Source organism: Aquarana catesbeiana, linkage group LG05 (assembly GCF_042186555.1).
Source record: "Aquarana catesbeiana isolate 2022-GZ linkage group LG05, ASM4218655v1, whole genome shotgun sequence".
In the NCBI taxonomy this organism is placed as follows: domain Eukaryota; kingdom Metazoa; phylum Chordata; class Amphibia; order Anura; family Ranidae; genus Aquarana; species Aquarana catesbeiana.
The window spans coordinates 208804777-208824447 of record NC_133328.1 but is presented as its reverse complement, the minus strand read 5'-3'; the positions used below and the strand labels follow the sequence as shown (position 1 = coordinate 208824447).

Below are 19671 nucleotides of genomic sequence, written 5' to 3'. Positions count from 1 at the left end.
TAAAATAAATGGTGTATTCCTATCAAAATCCTATTGCTATCCCTCTAGATCTCCTATTAGAATACCAATGGAACCAGACTGGAAACCTTTTGGAGCTCAAACCAGCTCTAGATGACCACTTAAAGTGAGTCTTTTTGCAAAAAAAAACAAAAAAAACTATATTTGATGCCCAACCTTTCAGTTCCTGCAGTATTTGATGCCGTTTGCTAGGGCTATTTAGGCCTCTCACATTATAGGTCACTATCTTTAAGGGCGCCATCTCTCAAGTGAATATGACTTGAGTAACCAGATACTTTTAACCACAAGGCGGAACACAGTTCTTCTAATTTTCCAGGATTGACCCATTCAACTAACAGAAAAAACAGAACAAAACAACCTGACGCACCAACAACTATTACCCGACCAACACATTTCCTCATCTAAAACCCCCCTCCCATCCCCTATTACATTGAATATCAATGTTATGGCCCGCCGAGCTGTCGCCCAGATTGTTGGCGTTCAGCTAAGCGGTGCATCCCCTGAGGCTCTTCACATGCCCACCAGGGCCCCCAGACCTCATCCCCAATATGGGGATGGTCCTGGGGGCACAGATAGCATGGCCAAACCCCAGTGCACCCCCCCCCCCAAGCGAAACCTCCTCTCTTCCCCGCCCACCCTGCTAACTGTTTATTTTCTTTCTGCTATTTAAAACTCTAAACTTTATTCCATAGCTGTTTTTTTAGCTTCCTCCATTCTGGGGGTTTTTTTCCCCCGGTTTTCAAAGTTAGGCAATGGTATATCCAATTTAGTGCAGAAATCTTTCAAGTCCTCTGGAAATCGCAATGTGCCGAGACCCCTTAATTTTTTTGCTATTAAACAAGCTAGAAAACCCCATCTATAAAAAATCTTTTTAACTTGTAGCTGTTTTATCAGAGATTTCAGAGCCCTCCTACGGCTAAAGTTTCTTGTGATAAATCTGTAAAAATGAGTATCTCAACTCCCATAAATTCAATCGGTGCGCACTTCTCATATTCTGTGAGGCTTGTTGTTTTATTTCATAATTTGAGAACCTCGCTATCACATCTCTCACGGTATCTGTTGATGTAGTGGTTATTCTTTGTGTTCTATGGACTCTTTCAAAAATTATAGAAGTTGCTTCTTCTTTCAGTATTTTATTAAACACCTCACGGACTGTGTTTTTCTAGATCACTATTTTTTACAGACTCCGATAGTCCAGGAATCCTCAAGTTATTTGCCTTTTATGATTCTCTTGGTCTTCAAGCCCATACCGGATATTTCCATCCAGTCCATCTCCGCCCTTTCCCACAGCTCCAAATCGCATGTTTATGCTCATCTAGATGGACTTCAGATTCTCTACCCTTTGTAGTACATTTTGTATGTCCATTCTAGTGGCGTTCAGTTCTTCTTTTAATCATACCTTCTAAGTGGGACACTACCATATCTTGCTTTGTAGGAAGTGCCTGAAGGTTGTCCATTTCTTCTCCATTTTCTGTTGTTGTTGATTTTGCTGCGTGGCTCCTTCTGCTGGACCCAATATTTTTATTTTGCCCTTCGGGGGGGGGGGGGGATATTCCTTCTACATTCTCTGTTACTTGGTCCACCCTTTTGATCTACTTTTATCTTGCACCATATAGGTTTTTATGGAGTTACAGCTCCTACTATCACCATTATTCATTCCCTCCAAAAAATTCCTATTCACTTTGTGTATTCACCATTATAAAGAAAAAAAAAAAGGGGGTATAAAGGGCGGAGTTACAACATGCCGCCAAGCAGCAGTGTGATGCTGTGAGCTCCTAGGTGTCCCCCCCCCCCCCCCCCCCCAAGCAAATATGCTAAATAAGCTGCGGGTCATGTTAAAGCCGACCTATGCCCCACCGTGGTAAATACACAGTGATCTGCTACGTGCTATTGTGTCCTGCTATCTGTCAGCTGTTGGCTGCTTACCGGTCCCCTGGTTTCGGCTGGTCGGTTGTCTGCCTCTCCTCGGTCCCTGACTGAGAGGTCCGCAGTGAATCACCTGGCAGGTGGTGTTGCCGTGTGAGGGAGAAGGGGAAGAGATGGAGAGCGGTTGTCTGCTAGTCCAGAGTGACTAAAACGCTTATTTTGACCAAACTTAATTGTGAGGTCACACATTGTAAGGTGAATGCATTTCTAATGGGGGAGCACTGTGGTGGATTCATATAAGGCATGGTCTGAGGATTTGTGAAGATCCAGGAATATTGCATTTTGATTTTGGACACTTATATACACAGTAATAATTGCACTGGAATATTGGATACATTGTTTGGACAATCACAAGAAGATGCATTGCTTCAATTGGATGTATATTTTTATTTGTTATACTGGCACATGGTAACAGTTTGACATAATTCGAGATTTGTATGGTTTTTAGCGCAGCACTATCTGTTTTAGTTAATTATCTCTGCATATTTATATTGGGAGTGTTTAGTTTATATTTTAGTTTTATATTTTAGTTGCTCGCAAGAATTGCACATACTTTTAACCCTCCTTTTTTAAAGCTTCCAGTCTGTTATTCTAACTCAATCAGCATTACAGAGTGATTTCCAGCCTTGTCCTCGGCAACACTGACACCTGTGTTACCGAGCGAATCGCTGACCTGTCAGCTGGTCCTTTTTGTGGCAGGGCTGAAATGAAGTGGAAATTGTGTGTGTGTGTGTGTGTGTGTGTGTGTGTGTGTTTTTTTGTTTTTTTTGTTTTAATTTAATTTATCTTATTTGGGATTAAGTCATTTTCATGGCAAAGAGGGTCTTTGCGATAATTGCAATTCATCTGATCACTCTTCATAACAATCTGCAGTATATGCAAACTGCCGTCATAAAAACTGAGGCAGCAGACTTTGTGAAAATTAATATTTGTGTCATTCTCAAAACTTGTACCATGGCTGTACAGTAACCTACTAAGCTTACCTTGCTCAATGGATCTTTAGCCTCAGTTCTCAACAGGTGCAACAGGTCATGCGACTTGACAGACTTATATAACAAGTCATACCCTATTTGCCGCTATGGAACCATTCAAATCAGGGCAATGTGAGTGGCAGCGACTTTGAAAAGGGTTCCTACACTATTTTTGTGCGATTTCGTGTTCGACATGCATTAACATCTGTGTGTGAAGTTGCACAGATGTCTGCAAGCCATAAGTGAAGTTTCACTGATCGTGCTGAAGTAGTGCGACTTCAAAGCCTCACCTGGTGTAAACAGGACTAAATCTAAAATATGAAACTGGTCTGGCACTTACGGTTGAACTAGTTTGCAACTTCTCCACAAGGAGGTACTTGACCTGCCGATTAATTTGAGTTTTGCGCCTCAATAACTCCATTGGGCAAAAGGTTTATTTTATATATGGAAAAATCTGTAAAATAATGCTGCGTACACACGGTTGGACTTTTCGGCTACAAAAGTCCGACGGACGCCGCCGGACCAAATCCGGCGGACAATCCGACCATGTGTGGTCTCCATCGGACTTCTGACTGACCATTTCAGGCGAAATCCGACGTACTTTAGATTTGAAGCAAATTACTTTAAAAACCTGTGTAGTGTGTTTTTATTATTGACAATTTTTCCCTAGGTGAATGGGTAGGGGTACCATGTACCCCATACTCATTCACATAGGGTGGGGGGCGGATCTGGGGGCCCTCTTATTAAAGGGGGTTCCCGGATTCCGATAAGCCCCCCGCCCGCAGACCCTGACAAACAACGGCCAGGGTTGTCGGGAAGAGGCCCTTGTCCTCATCAACATGGGGACAAGGTGCTTTGTGGTGAGGAGGCCCCGCAGGGCGCCCCCTCCCCCAAAGCACCCCCCATGTTGAGGGCATGCGGCCTGGTAACGGTTCAGGAGGGGGGGTGCTCGCTCGTCCCCACCCCCTTTCCTGACCGGCCGGGCTGCGTGCTCGGATCAGGGTCTGGTATGGATTTTGGGGGGACCCCCATGCCGGTTTTTCGGCGTAGGGGGTTCCCCTCACAGTTCCATACCAGACCTAAGGGCCTGGGATGCCCGCGACGGGGCTCACAAGGTTTCAATCTCGCCGATAAAAGCAGCGATATTGACTGACTTCCTTTTCGAGTCACGTTCAAAATGAACGGACTTGTCCGTGTGTGGGAAAGTCCGTTCATTCTGAAAGTCCGGCGGAAAGACCGGATTCCGGAAAGTCCAGTCATGTGTAGGCAAGTCCGTCCGTTCAGAAAGTCCGGCGGTAGTCCGTCGGAAGTCTGGCGGCAAGTATGTCAGACCTAGCTTCCCAGAAAGTCCGTCCGTGTGTACGCGGCATAAGACAATACTGCTCCAAGCATGTTGGTGTGGTAGCTAAAAGTCTGATGATGATGATCATGCACTGGACAGGTTGGAATGTGTTGTAAAGCCTAGTTGTGGGGTGTGGGTGGTTTTGGATGGTATTTTTAACACACATACTTTAAGCACAATGGTACATTTATTCTCTTATTCTCCTATGGTACTGTATATTTTTAAAGCATTTAAAACTGATAATATATCAATCCACTTGACCATGCTACACTCATCTCACTTTGCTTGTATGGCATAGTTTTTCTCGGCAATATCCTTCTGCAAGTATATGAATTGATGCATCCATACTGTGTGTGTGATCTGTGTTTACTACAAAGTATAGGTTGGAGTCTCACCTTGGTCCTAATGGAAGAATTTGCTATATCACATCAGAGATGTTTTATATAGAAGTTCAAGTGAAGAGAAATGGACATGTGGGATATGTCAAGCTGGCTCACCATGGTGAATCTCCTACTGTAAGTTGGCACGGATTTTAATCTGTAAAAAACTCTTGTTGCCCTTCCCATTCCAGTTTGTCAAAGAATTGTGTAAATGAATGAGCTCAGGGGATATGCTGACTGTTTAGGTGGAACATTATATTGCTTCTCCCATTGGTCCTTCCATCTGGGCTCATACATAATTTTTAGGGAGAGAAGGGTGGTCATGTAAGAATGCCTTGACTTTTCTCCAGTAGTTTGTTGGAATGCCCAGATATTTGTGGAAGAAAGGAGCGCCCAGTGTCCAGAGAAATGCAACTTCTAAAGTATTGTTTTCAGACATTTTATTAAAAAGTAGCAACATGTACATCAATCCAACGCATTTGGGATTAACAGACATCAACCCCCCCCCCCCCCTTCAGAGCTGTTGTGTATTATTTGAGCAAACCTTGATCCAACATATAACCATGAATGGTTATGTTGGATCAGGGTTTCAAAAACCAGGATGGCAGAATGCCAGCTTTGGTTGCATAGGCAGCAATTGCAGAAGGATGTTTAGGGTGAAGTAGAATACACACAAATTGAGGAAATGTATGTATGTATGTATGTATGTATGTGTCTTTCTCTCTATCATCTTGCTAATCAAAGCCACAGACCTCAATTAAGGGGATTCTAATACTATCTTTGTATGCATTTCTCTATGCTATTCTGTACCCACATACGTCTCCAAGCAATGTGTGTAGAGCTATTGGATGAGCAACAAAAATAAGAACTTCAGTGAAGTAGCGTAAGCTGCCCTGGTCATGCCTTGGATTATAAAAATACAGTGCTCCCATTGCCCATCTAACCTGGTGCTGTTGTGATTAAGTAAAAATGCTACAGGTGTGCTTGTCTCTATGAATGATGAATACAATTGCAGTTACAAAGAGCACTCCATAACTCTGGATAGATCAAACGTATTTATTTTTTAAATTTTAGTTGAAGTGGTCAAGGGTTCAAACCTTTTTCTGGTTCCTATTGCTGTCTTTTTCTTTGCTGGGTACATTTTTTTTTTTTTTCCAAATTACAGTAGGTTAGAACCTCTGCCAGGTTTGTTACAGGCAGTTTTCTCATTGGGCAGATTTCCTTACTTCCTATTTTGAGACTAGGCCAGGAAGTGATGGGAAATGTCCCCAGTAGGGGCACAGACAGCAATTTAAAACCTGACAGGTTCTAACTTCCCACCCTATCCAAAAAAAAAAGAGCTCTGGCTGGATTTCTACAAATCTGAATCCTACTTCAAATATTTTCTTTTATTTCAGGTCTGCGAAGAACTTCTGTTGCTGCTCCGGTAACAATACAATAAGATATTTATGTTGATGTATTTTTCCTATCGTGCATAATAAGTCTTGAATTATTTATATATATATATATATATATATATTATTTATATATATATATTATTTTTTTATATATATATATATATACACACTAGCCTTCCATCCTATACATTTTGGATTTAACCTGATTAAAGATTTCTATTTACTGCCATAACTGGTTCTTGTGGCTTTTGGGAGGTTGTGAAGCTAGATTTCTATTTACGTCAAGTGGAACTTTAGTCAGAAAATTAATTCCTGCTAGATCACTTTACTTCAGGCTGGTCCCTTTTGCAGGTATAGCTACCTGCTATACGTGCTCAAGGCAGGACTTAGGGTGGTGGGGGCCCCTGGGCTTGAGTCACTTTCGGGCCCTACCCTTCTATACATATGCACAGCTCTATAAAACAGAAATAGAAAAGGACAAGGTGCGCCAGACTTGGTGCAGTATTAAAGAACTTCTGTTTAATTGGACAAGACCAAACAGCCAAATGGCTACTCACAAAAGTAGATAATATATAAGTGGGGGATACTGTACTGGTATTCGTCCTGGGTCCACGATTAATAAAAGCAATAAAAATTGATAAAATAATTACCGTATTTATTGGCGTATAACACGTGCGCCGTATAACACGCACCCCCAAGTTTAGGAGGGAATTTTAAGGAAAAACACTTACATTTAAATGCCAATCAATGCAGCCTTGTCAGTGTCATTGCAGCCGTGTCAGTGTAGCCTTGCCCCAGTGTCATTTGCAGACTTGTCAGTGTAGCTTTGCTCCAGTGTCATTGCTGCCTTGTCATTGCAGCCTTTCAGTTTAAAAATGGCGCCGCTGAGATACAGAGCCGGATGTCCTGTGTATCTCGGCGGCATTCTGCGGCTTTCGGCCGCTCTCGGCGGCTTTCGAAACGAGCAGAGCCCCCTATTGGTCGGGGCCCATAGGCTTCAGCCCAGTCAAGCCCAATGGTAAGTCCAGCCCTGTATGTGCTATACCTATACTGTCTAACTCTGCACATGCTCAGTTGTGCTCTATTTTTGTTGGCACTGTAACTATTTTGTAGAGGCCGATCTGCTGACAGCCTAAAGATTTGCTGCTGTTTAGGGGCTCTGGGCTTCAGCAAAATTACAGCCTCCTGTAAGAAGAAACTGGAACAATGCTAGAGGCAATTTACAGCACTAATTTTGGTAGCATGATTGTGGACTGTATCTTCCTCATTAAAGAACATGACTTTTTATTAAGTTGTTTTGGGTAAAATTCCACTTTTCAGCATAAGCATCCTAAAAGCTCTGATTATATAACTTATTTGCATATATTGAAAAAAATATGTATTTACTTTTTTAGATCAAAAGATTTTGAAGGCTTTGGGAGAAGTTTGGAAGGGCTTTTACATCTGTACAATATTCCTGGTAGTAGGTAAGATGACCCCCCTAAATTTTACAGAGATCTAAATTTTTAACTCTCTGCTACAGAGCTAAGATTAGTGGCACTGGTGTTGGGATAGACAAACCTTTTCTTTTCAGGTAGCACTTTAAACAAAAGACTGCTTTAAAGAGTAAGTTATATTCATGAAAAGGTGAACCAACTCCAAATGTCCCTGCCATCCCTCTGGTGCCGCTGTAGCAACCCATGCACTGAAATACACAACTCTATCCATCATACTGCTGACAATGGTAAACACTCAGTGGACAGTGTGAGCACGTGACCACGCTGATGAATGATAAAGACCCTTTTTTTTTTTTTTTTCCCCCAGTCTGTCCAGGACACCACAGGAGAGAGGAGGCCCCGGAGGCAGGAAACGCAAACGTTAAATCTTTATAGGGCGGTCACCATCCCTATTCCTCAGTCTTTTATGTTTCCTCGGAGGAGGAGCAGGCTCTGGAGTTCTGGTCCCCTCAAGCCGAGATAGGCTGCTGGGGAGGGGGTCTCTGTTACCTCGTAATGGGCAGAGATCATGGGCCCCCGGCTAGGCTGCAGAGAAAGCTGAGACCGTTGCTTTTCCCTCCTTGTAAGACCAGGGAGGGTTGGTTATCCACTGCGCGGCTCTCCCGGCTGGGGGAGTGAGTGAGTACCTCCGCTGCCAGACCCGGAGGCTAGTGTTTCTGCCTGGAGGGGGGTGGGCGCAGGCCTCGAGTTCTGGTCTTTGGAGCGCAGGAGGGGGCGGGGCTCCCAGCACATCATTTCCAGGTCCCGCGGGGGAGCGAGGATGCTGGGTACCTGGCGGTTTATTTAACCACCAGCCACAAGTAGCTGACGGTCCTGGATCCCTTGTTACAAGTGCAACGGTGCAATGCTGCTGGAGGATGACAGACCCTCGGAAGCAATACAGAGTGGCTGCGGTGCCGGCTTGGCTCAGGTAGGCAAACACAGGAGCAACTTGGCTTATGCGCCTGGGGAAGGGGGACAGGGGGTTTTCAGAAGGGACCCCTATTAGATATACTTGATCCGGGCTAAAAGGCCTTGGGAATCTGGTGATGGCTGGTAGGGGAGCACAAGGGTGTCGGTGGTGGTGCTCCCGGCTAAGCGGGGCTTTCTGACAACTTTTTTGTTTTTCTTCTCTCCTTCTCCTTTTTCAGGCTCAGCCCAAAGAAGCGGAGAGGTTGGGGGGGGGGGGGAGAAAAGATGGGCTAAGTTTAAGGCCCCTTTGCAAGCCCTGTATAGATAAATTGGTATATAAAGAGGAAACAGGCGCATGTAAGGAATTTTCTATGAGGAAGAAAGTGATGAGGGCAATTAAATCTATGCTGTCGAACCTTGAGACCCCTAAACAGCCAGCAGAAATGCTCCTTGTTTCAGCCCCAGAGGAGGGCGACTAAACAGGGGAGGAAGATCTGGATAGCCTGGAGAAGCTGTGTGAAGCAGCCTCGTCCAAAGAGATTCCTGGAACAAGGGACAAGATCACCTAGATACAGGCTCTCACTCGAGGAGGTGGATGCCTTGCTGGGCATGATTTATTAAACACTGGATATTAAAGAACAGGTTTCTTTGTCCTTCCATGATCAGATGTACCAGACCCTGAAAGAGGATCAAGGCAGGGTATTCCCGGTAGCGCATTATCAGACTCTATCAAAAAGGAGTGGGCAGGGCCTGAGAAAAAGCTGTTTTCCCAAAAGCCTAAAAAGGAGGTTCACCTTTAGCGACGACCCCTCCTGTGTGTGGAACAAAGTTCCGAAATTAGACGCAGTGGACAGACCTCGCATTTTGAAGAGGTCTTATTGAAACGCTCATGGGAAGTAGTTATGGCTAACGTAAAGCCAGCAATGACCACAACAGTGGTGGCCTGCAATTTGGAGATCTGGTTTTAGACCAACTGCAGGCCCATCAAGAAGGAAGGACTTCATGGAAGGAAATCCTTCATTCCCTACCTATGCTGCAAAAAGCTGTGGGTTACATGGCAAATGCCTCAGTGGAATCTGTCAGCCTCTCGGCTAAAGCTGCAGCCCTGGTAAATTTTTCTCGTCGGGCTCTATGGTTGAAATCCTGGTAGGGGGGTCCGGCCTCAAAAATAAGACTCTGTGGCATCCCTTTCGAGAGACCTTTTTGTTCGGGCAGGACCTAGAGAAGGTCTTAGACCGAACTGCGGATAAGAAGGAAAAAGCTTTTCTGACTAAAAGCAAAAAGGTCCCGGGAAGACGTGTTGTTTTTTCGCCACCAAAGTACCAGTCACTAAAACGGCGAGGGAGGGGTAAACAGAAAGGTGGCATCCTTTTTTCCTCTCCTAAGAAAACCCTGAAATCCCAATGACTTGGTCCCGGTCGGAGGGAGATTAGGGCAGTTCCTCCCACAGTGGGAAAAGATTACCCCAAATGGGTTCATACTGAGGATAATCGGGGAGGACTGTCGGATTCAGTTCAAGGGCACTCCGCCAGCAAGGATGTTCATAACCTCCCCTTCCCAAGGATCCTCAGAAGCGACAACCCTTCTGTCTCAAATTGGCAAAATTGGTAGACCAGCAGGTTCTAATTCCAGTACCGCAGCAAGAAATAAACCGGGGTTTCTATTCGCACGTTTTCCTTGTGCTGAAACCGCCGAGCAAATTCCGCCTAATTTTGAATTTGAAGTCCCTGAACAGATGGGTGGTCTACAAGAAGTTTCGGATGGAAACAATCTTTATGCAAAAGCAATTCTAACCCCCCCCCCCCCCCCAATTGCTTTTATGGCTTCCCTCAACTTGAGGGACACTTATTTGCACATCCCGATCCACGCAGAATCGCAAACATTTTTGAGGGTGGCAGTGAAGTGGGGGAAGAAGGTCTGCCATCTCCAGTTCAGAGCTCTGCCATTCAGCTCGTCCTCATCCCCCATTATTTTTATGAAAGTCCTGGCGGAGGCACTATCCCCCCAAAGACTAAAGGGGATCTCAGTCATCCCGTACCTGGACGACCTTTTATTTTTGTCCCCCTCCTCGCCACAATTACAAGGGGATCTGTGGGTTGCCATGCCTTTTCTGGAAGACCTGGGGTGGTTGATAAACAGAGAAAAATCTAACCTGACCCTGGCACAGGACCTGCGTTACCTAGGGTACAGGGTAAACTCGGTAATGCAGAAAGTTTATCTCACGGAAAAGAAGGTAGGAAAAGTAAAGGCTACAGAGGCTTGTTTTCAAAGCAATCTGCCAGTGTCTGTCCGGACAGCCATGTCGGGTCTAGGTCTCTTGGCAGCAACGATCCCAGCAGTTCTGTGGGCAAGGGACCATTTCGGGTGTCTGTAGGCCAATATCCTGAGAAGCTGGGACGGGAGACGACAGTCACTGGACAAGACCTCTGTGGTGGTGGCGAGATGAAGAAAGCCTCTTGCAAAGTCTTCAGTGGTCCTTTCCAGTGTCCGTCCGTATCACCATGGATGCCAGTGCTTAGGGATGGGGGGCCCACTGGGGGTCGACAGTGGCTCAAGGGCCCTGGTCCAAAACAGAATCCCAAAGATCAGCCAATTGGAGGGAGTTGGAGGCGATTTGGGAGGCTCTTGTCAGAAACCATAAATCAGACCGAGACAGAAGTGCAGTTAAAAATCACACTTGTTTATGAATTATTATTATTATTAATAATAATAGTAAAAGGTAAACTGAGCAACGTAGTCAAATCATAGCCAGAGTTCGGTAACCGGAACAGATAGTCAGACAAGCCAGGATGTCAGGGAGCCAGAGATTAGTGTACTTCAGGACAGGCCAGGAAACCAGAGAATCGGCGTAGTGGAACAGCAAGCAGGATCAGGAACCAGAAGAGACGTCAGCCAAGCGAGTCTTCAACAGGTACACAGGAGAGAGTCTCTGGATGTGTTGACCAAGGCAAAGGCAGAGAGGAACTGAACTGAACAGCTTAAGTAACTAGCAAGACTGACAAACAGGATATCATCATCAGGTGAGTCACTGTGGAAAAGATTGGAGCTGGCAATTAACCGACAGCTGAGCGGCCTGCTCTGAGAAGGAAGGGCTGAGCTCAGCCCTGACAGTACCCCCTCCTCAATGACCCCACCCCCTCGGAGGACCACCATGCTTGAGGGGAAAACATCAATGGAAAGCACGGAGGAGGACAGGGGCATGTACGTCCGAGGATGAGACCCAAGAGCGTTCCTACGGACCTTTCCAATGAACCAGGTACCGTATGCACCTACGGGAGTCAACAATGGACTGTACTTCATACTCCTCATGGTTCTCAACCTGTACTAGGTGAGGACGTGGCACCAAGGTGGTAAAGCGGTTGCAGACCAAAGGTTTTAATAAGGAGACATGGAATACATTTGAGATACAAATATTAGAAGGAAGGTCTAAAGCGTAAGCCACTCATTTAATCCTGCGGAGAATACGGAAAGGCCCAATAAACCAAGGTACACAACCTGGTAGGAAGGTGCAGGCAGGTGTCTGGTCAGCATGGAGTCTGTACCTATCATTGGCATGCCGCAAAGCCTCCTGGACTTGTGCCCAAGTGGAATGAAAACCACGGAGATGCTCCTCTAACGCAGGGATGCTCTGCGGAACAAATGAGTCTGGCAACATGGAAGATTGGAAACCATAGTTTGCCATAAACTGGGACAATCGGGAAGCAGAATTCAAGGCAATATTGTGAGAAAACTCCGCCCAAGGTAAGAGGTCTGACCAGTTGTTATGATGGTCAGAAATATAGCAACGTAGAAACTGCTCCAAGGACTGGTTGGCTCATTCTGCAGCCCCATTAGACGGGTGATACACAGAGGAGAAAGAAAGCTGAATTCCCAACTGTGCACAAAAGGCTCGCCAGAACTGGGACACAAACTGAGTTCTCCTGTCCGAGACATGTAAGTGAAAGATCTCCCGAGCAAAAATGGAAGCCAGTTCCTTAGATGTAGGCAACTTAAGTGGAATACAATGAGACCTCTTCGAGAACTGATCAACCACCATAAGGATAACTGTTGCCCTGAGAGTTGGGTAACTCCACAATGAAATCCATGGACAGGTGGGTCCAAGGCCTCTCTCCAATGGGTATGGGTTGTAGTAGGCCCACTGGAAGGTGACATGGTGTCTTACTCTGAGACTACGGAACAAGCAGCTACAAAGGCGGCTACATCAGCATGTAGACTAGGCCACCAGAATTTTTGGGAAATGGGCCAGAAGAGTTGATTCTCCCTAGGGTGGCCAGCAGCCTTGGGAGAATGGTAATTCAGGAGCATGGCAGTACGGAGACTCTCTGGGACAAAGCAGCAGTCACAAGGTTTCTTAGGAGGAGCATGGACCTGAGTGGCAAGAATTTTGTCACCCAAAGGAGAAGTGAGACTGGTGCGAACCGTAGCCAGAATACGATCAGGAGGAATCGCAGGAACAGGAACTGATTCCATACTGGAAGTGGATGAAAATTGTTGTGACAAAGCGTCAGCCCTTGCATTCTTTGTACCAGGTAAGAATGAGGCAATGTAATTGAAACTTGACAAGAAAAGAGCCCATCGCGCCCTTCTGGGAGAGAGGTGTTTAGCCTCAGACCAGAATGCAAGATTCTTATGGTCAGTAAGAATGAAAACCGGCACAGTGGTACCTTCGAGGAGATGCCTCCATTCTTTAAGGGCTAAAATGATCACTAATAACTCTGTCCCCAATCTCGTGATTGCATTCTGACAATTTCTTGGAAAAGTAGCCACAAGGATGCATATCGCTCTGAGGTAGGATATTGAGACAGAAGGGCGCCAACTCCAGTCTCAGAAGCATCAACTTCAAGGATAAAGGGTAACATAAGAGCAGAAACAAAAGCAGCCTTGAGACTCTCAAAGGCCTTAATGGACTCCGGAGACCAACACTGTGGGTTACCGTCCTTTCTGGTCATATCAATCAGGGGCTTGAACACAGACGAGAAGTTACGAATAAACTTTTGTTAATTGGCAAAGCCAAGAAAATGTTGCAGAGGACGTATACCCACGGTTTGGGGCCACTGTAGGACTGCTGAAAATTTCTCTGGGTCCATCGAAAAATGGCAGTGGAAATGACATAACCCAGGAATTTAACCTGTTCACAATGGAACTCGCACTTCTCCAATTTTCAATAGATTGTTCTCTCTGTTTCTGAAGCATACAACAGACAGCTGTGTGGTGGCTCTCTAGGGACTTGGGAAAAAATGAGGATATCGTCGAGATAAACCACCACAAATTGCTGCAATAAATCTCTGAGGACATTGTTGATAAATTCCTGGAAAACTGCCGGAGCATTGCAAAGGCCAAATGGCATTACGAGGTACTGATAAAGTCCTATTCTGGTATTAAACACAGTTTTCCATTCATCGCCCTCCTTGATCCTCATGAGATTGTATGCTCCTCTCAAATCCAGCTTCACGAAAACTGTTGTTCCCTTGAGGCGGTCAAATAACTATGTATTTAACAGAATTGGATAAGCATTCTTAATTGTGAAACGATTGAGACCCCTATAATCAATACAAGGTACAGTTTATACAGTTCACCACTCTTCTGCTTCACAAAGAAGAAACCAGCACCAGCAGGAGATGAGGACTGTGGATGAATCCTCGAGAGTACGTCTGCAACATACTCCTCCATGGCCTTCTCTTCAGAGACCGACAAAGGGTAAACCCGGCCACAAGGGGGTATGGCACCAGGTTGAAGGTCAATTGCACAATCCTATGACTGGTGTGGAGGCAAACTACCGGCTTGACCTTTGTCAAAGACATCACTATAATCGCAGTACTATTCCGGCAGGGAGGAGAGTGAAGAGGTGCATAGGACCTTAGCCACATTCTGGAAACATGTCTTGCTGCATTGTGGCGACCAGGAGAGAACCTCAGCACAAAGCCAATTAAGAGGGGTTGTGCCTCTGTAACCAAGGATAACCAATAACCAGTGGAAACTTAGGTGAGGAAATAATTTGGAATTGGATTATCTCCATGGTGAAGAGCCCCTACGGCCATTGACAACGGAATAGTCTCATGAGTCACATGGGCAGGCTGTAAAGGTCTCCCGTCCAGAGCCTCAATGGCAAGTGGAGTGGCTTAGATACAAAGGCAGCATCAATGGACAGGCCTGCAGCTCCAGAGTCGATTAGAGCCTCTATCTCGACGGACGACTCAGATCAAGAAAGGATAACCGGGACCAGAGGCTTATCCTTCTGGATAACTGGGAACGAAACAACGCCACTTAAGGTCTGTCCGCTACAGGACCTCAAGGTTCGGGCGTTACCTGGATGGGTAGGACAAGACTTCAAAAAGTGACCTGCCTGGCCACCAAGGCACAACCTCTCCCTCCTCCTAAAGGTTCTCTCATCCGCAGAGACGTGTGAAACCCAAGTGCATGGGTTCATCTTCGCTGACCAACTCGGTACCAGGAGGAATGGGAGGTGAGGAAGGCATGGGTGGGACTGCAAAGCTTGGAGACAAATGTACAGGAGGCTTCCGCAAGTGCTCCTTTAAGAGTCTTTCTCTGAGACTGGAGTCAATGAGGATGGCAAACGTGATCAACTTCTCCAGCTCAGTGGGTATATCTAGGGCTGCTATCTCATCTTTGATAGTATCTGAGAGACCATGAGAAAAAGCAGCCATGAGGGCCTCATTGTTCCACGCAACCTCTGCTGCCGGAGTATGGAATTCAATGGTGTAATTGACAACGGTTCTCATACTCTGATCAACACGAGGCACTTGGCAACAGAAGCCGAGCGTGTGGGAACGTCAAATACCATTTTAAAGGAAGCCACAAACTCTGGGTAACTCAGGACAAAGGGTTTTTGCGTCTCCCATAGAGGGTTTTCCCAGGCCAAGGCTCTCTCAGAAAGCAAAGATATCAAGAAACCTACTTTTGCTTCTGTCTGTGGGAAACGCCTGGGGCAGCATCTCAAAGTATATCCCAACCTGATTGAGAAACCCTCTGCATTGAACTGGATCGCCCCCAAATCGCTGGGGAAGCGGAGCGGAACCAGACATACCTCTTATAGAGGTAATAATCGAGGCGGGTGCCTGCACAGAGACTGGAGCAGCAGCAGGAATGGCCTGCAACACAGGTTGTACCGGAGCAGCCACAGTGGGAGATTCCAAGGGAGTGGTGCGATTCAGGAGCGTCTCTAACGCTAAGGCAAACTGATCCATACGGTGATCCTGCTCATCCAACCTGGAAAAAATATTACCAACAAGTGGATTGACTGCATCTTCTGAATTCATGGTCTTCGCCTACTGTCAGAAACCATGAATCAGACCGAGACAGAAGTGCAGTTAAAAATCACACTTGTTTATGATTTATTATTATTATTATTATTATTATTATTATTATTATTAATAATAGTAAAAGGTAAACCGGAACAGATAGTCAGACAAGCCAGGACGTCAGGGAGCCAGAGATCAGTGTACTTCAGGACAGGCCAGGAAATCAGTAAACCAGAGAATCGGCATAGTGGAACAGCAAGCAGAATCAGGAACCAAAAGGGACGTCAGCCAAGCGAGTCTTCAACAGGTATACAAGAGAGTGAGTCTCTGGATGTGTTGACGAAGGCAGAGAGGAACTGAACTGAACAGCTTAAGTAACCAGCAGGACTGACTAACAGGATATCATCATCAGGTAAGTCACTGTGGAAAAGATTGGAGCTGGCAATTAACCGACAGCTGAGCGGCCTGCTCTGAGAAGGAAGGGCTCAGCCCAGCTCTGAGGGCATTCGCCAAGGAGATGAGGGATCACCACAAGCAGGTCCTCTCGGACAGCGTAGTGGCATTCTCTTATATCAACATATAGGGGGGGACACACTCCTTCCTTGATTCAACTGGCGAGTGCCATTTTTTGCGCGGGCCGAGGTGAACCTGCATTCAATCTCCGCAGCCCACCTTAAGGGAGTGGACTATCGGGTGGTGTCACCAGGTGCGCGAATCAGAATGGTCACTGAACGGGGACATCTTCCAGCTAGTGACAGAAGTGGGGCCTTCCATAAGTGGATTTGTTCGCCAACAAGTCAAATTCCAAGGTTCCAATGTACTTTTCGTTGGAAAGAGACGAGAGGGCCAAGGGAATAGATGCCCTGGCTAAGAAGTGGACATTTTACCTGTGCTATATCTTTCCCCCGCTCAAACTTATTCCTTTGGTCCCGAGAAAGTTTGCACAAGAACACGCGTCGATGATTCTAGTGGTCCTATATTGGCCACAGAGGTCTTGGTTTTCCATGCTGTTGTGCCTGGCGCCAGAGCTTGGTGTCTGAGGAAAGCCTTGTGAAGTCTAAGGAGCTCTGACAGGGTCGTGAGTACGATCCTATCCAGCAGGAAGAAGGTGACTCAGGCAATGTTATTTTAAGTTTTGGAAAGTCTTTTGTTCATGGTTAGACACCAGGAAGGTGTCTGCAGGTATTCCAACCATCTTGAAATTTTTACAAGATGGAACAGACCAATGGCTGGTCATTAGTATGTTAAAAGTTTTTAAGTGGCGGGCTTGTCTGTGTTTTTGGAGCAACCCCTGGCGTTAGACCCTCTAGTAAGTAGTTTCTTTAAGGGGTTAGCCAGAATTGGGCCCATTCCATTCAGGATTCTGCCAAAATGAGATTTGTCAATTGTATTGCAGGGTTGGATAAAATGTTTGCAAGAGGAGGATCTGTCCTTTAAAGTGGGGTACTCTCAAACCTACTTTTTTGGTGGCGATTTCGACAGCCAGATGCATTAGCGAGCTGCAAGCACTTTCTTTTAAAGAACCTTCCCTGCAAATTTTTGAGGACAGGTTGATAATGCATACGGACCTGTGGTACTTGCCAAAGGTGGCCTCTAAATTCCACAAGGCTCAGGAGATCGTCTTGCCATCCTTCTGTACGTCTCCAACTAAATCTAAAGAAGCAGAATACCACCAACTGGACGTTGGGGCCTGTGTCTTACGTTTTTTGGAATTGTCCGAAGGCATTAGAAAATCTTAATGCCCTCTTCATTTTGCATTCTGGTGAAAAAATGTGGTAGTTCCCCTGGACACCTTACCAGCATAAGCTTTAAAAGCTGCACTGGCCAATGGGCAATTGCCATTGCAACAATTAAGATGGACGCCCAACTGTTTGGACTGTGTATTATGGTATAGGGACCTCTACACCAGCAGCACTGGGCATCATGGCTGCTACGTGTAGCAGGGTTTGGAGGGGTGGCCAGGATATTTGTATTTAGGTCACCTTTTCATTGTACATGAAAAGGTGAACTTGCCCTTTTTGTAAGTTTAAGTTTGTAAATATGTATATGGAGGGCAAGGATATTTCCTTACTACTTCTTTATTGGTAATACTACACAACAATTGCGCTTCGTGATAACATTTTCTCCTTCCAAGACCTATTGGTCTCCTGATTAAAAAAAAAAAATTGCAGCATAAGATGTAATTGGTCTTGTGTCAAAAATCATTGGACCATGCTGCGCAAACAACTTAAGGTAGATGTAACATTAACTAGGGCTGGTGCAGATGGGATTTTAAGATCAGTTATTGCATGGCAAATGCTTCTACAGTGCATCCCACACACCTGTGTACACTAACCATGTGTTTTTGCTGAAAATATACTACAGTTTCCCAGTGTGTTTATATTAGACCCCGTCTATAATCAAATGCTTTGGAAAGAAACCAGCATCTCACTTTTCTAATCCCTGACACTCAATGACATTTCCAAACTGAATTTTTTATACAAAATCCAATTTTAAAGCTGAACTACATGTAAACAGCTACAGTATCTCGACAAAAGTGAGTACACCCCTCACATTGTTGTAAATATAATATATTTTCATATGACAACACTGAAGAAAAGACACTTTGCTACAATGTAAAGTAGTGAGTGTACAAGCTTGTATGACAGTGTCAATTTGCTGTCCCCTTTAACTTAACACACAGCAATTAAAGCCTAAACTGCTGGCAACAAAAGCGAGTACACCCCTAAGTAAAAAATGTCCAAATTGGGACCAATTAGCCATTTTCCCTCGCCGGTGTCACGTGACTCATTAGTGTTACAAGGTCTCGGGTGTGAATGGGGAGCAGGTGTTAAATTTGGTGTTATCACTCTCACTCTCTCGTACTGGTCACTGGAAATTCAACATGGCACCTCATGGCAAAAAACTCTGAGGATATGAAAAAAAAGAATTGTTGCTCTACATAAAGATGGCCTAGGCCAGTGATGGCGAACCTTGGCACCCCAGATGTTTTGAAACTACATTTCCCATAATGCTCAACTACACTGCAGAGTACATGAGCATCATGGGAAATGTAGTTCCAAAGCAACAAGGTTCACCATCACTGGCCTAGGCTGTAAGAAGCTTGCCAATCCCCTGAAACTGAGCTGCAGCACGGTGGCCATACAGCGGTTTAACAGGACAGGTTCCACTCAGAACAGGCCTCGACATGGTCGATCAAAGAAGTTGAGTGCACGTTCTTGGCGTCAAATCCAGGGGTTGTCTTTCGGAAAATATACGTATGAATGCTGCCAGCATTGCTGCAGAGGTTGAAAGGGTGGGGGGTCAGCCTGCTCAGACCATACGCCGCACAATGCATCAAATTGGTCTGCATGGCTGTCGTCCCAGAAGGCAGCCTCTTTTAAAGATGATGCACAAAGCCCACAAACAGTTTGCTGAAGACAAGCATACTAAGGACATTGATTACTGGAACCATGTCCTGTGGTCTGATGAGACCAAGATAAACCTTATTTGGTTCAGATGGTGTCAACCATGTGTGGCGGTACCCAGTTGAGGAGTACAAAGACAAGTGTGTCTTGCCTACAGTCAAGCATGGTGGTGGGAGTGTCGTGGTCTGGGGCTGCATGAGTGCTGCCGGCACTGGGGAGCTCCAGTTCACTGACGGAACCATGAATGCCACCATGTACTGTGACATACTAAAGCAGACTATGATTCCCTCCCTTTGGAGACTGGGCCGCAGGGCAGTATTCCAACAAGAGAGTGTGGTATTCAAAGTAATCAAGTGATAGTTTCATATAAACAAAGAAAAAAGTTCATACAAAAAGTCCCATCACACTTAGTGCATTTCAAAAGATGAAAAGTTCATAAACAACCTATACCGGCATCTGGGTCTGCGGCTAAAGCGACTCAGAAGACCACAACGGTCTGACCAAGCATATGGGAGGTTTAGAGGTTTCCCAACAACCTATACCGGCATCTGGGTCTGCGGCTAAAGCTGCAGTCTACTCAATAG

General features: G+C 45.5%; 1 protein-coding gene across 1 annotated transcript in view; it reads left to right on the top strand.

Annotated features, from left to right (window-relative positions):
* LOC141145980 (mediator of RNA polymerase II transcription subunit 1-like) overlaps window positions 1-19671 on the top strand; it is a 122642-nt gene that overhangs the window by 35649 nt on the left and 67322 nt on the right. The window contains exons 5-7 of the mRNA XM_073632765.1: window positions 4640-4772; window positions 6035-6063; window positions 7429-7500. Of these exons, the coding sequence (XP_073488866.1) occupies window positions 4640-4772; window positions 6035-6063; window positions 7429-7500 (234 nt within the window). The remainder of the gene's footprint in view (window positions 1-4639; window positions 4773-6034; window positions 6064-7428; window positions 7501-19671) is intronic.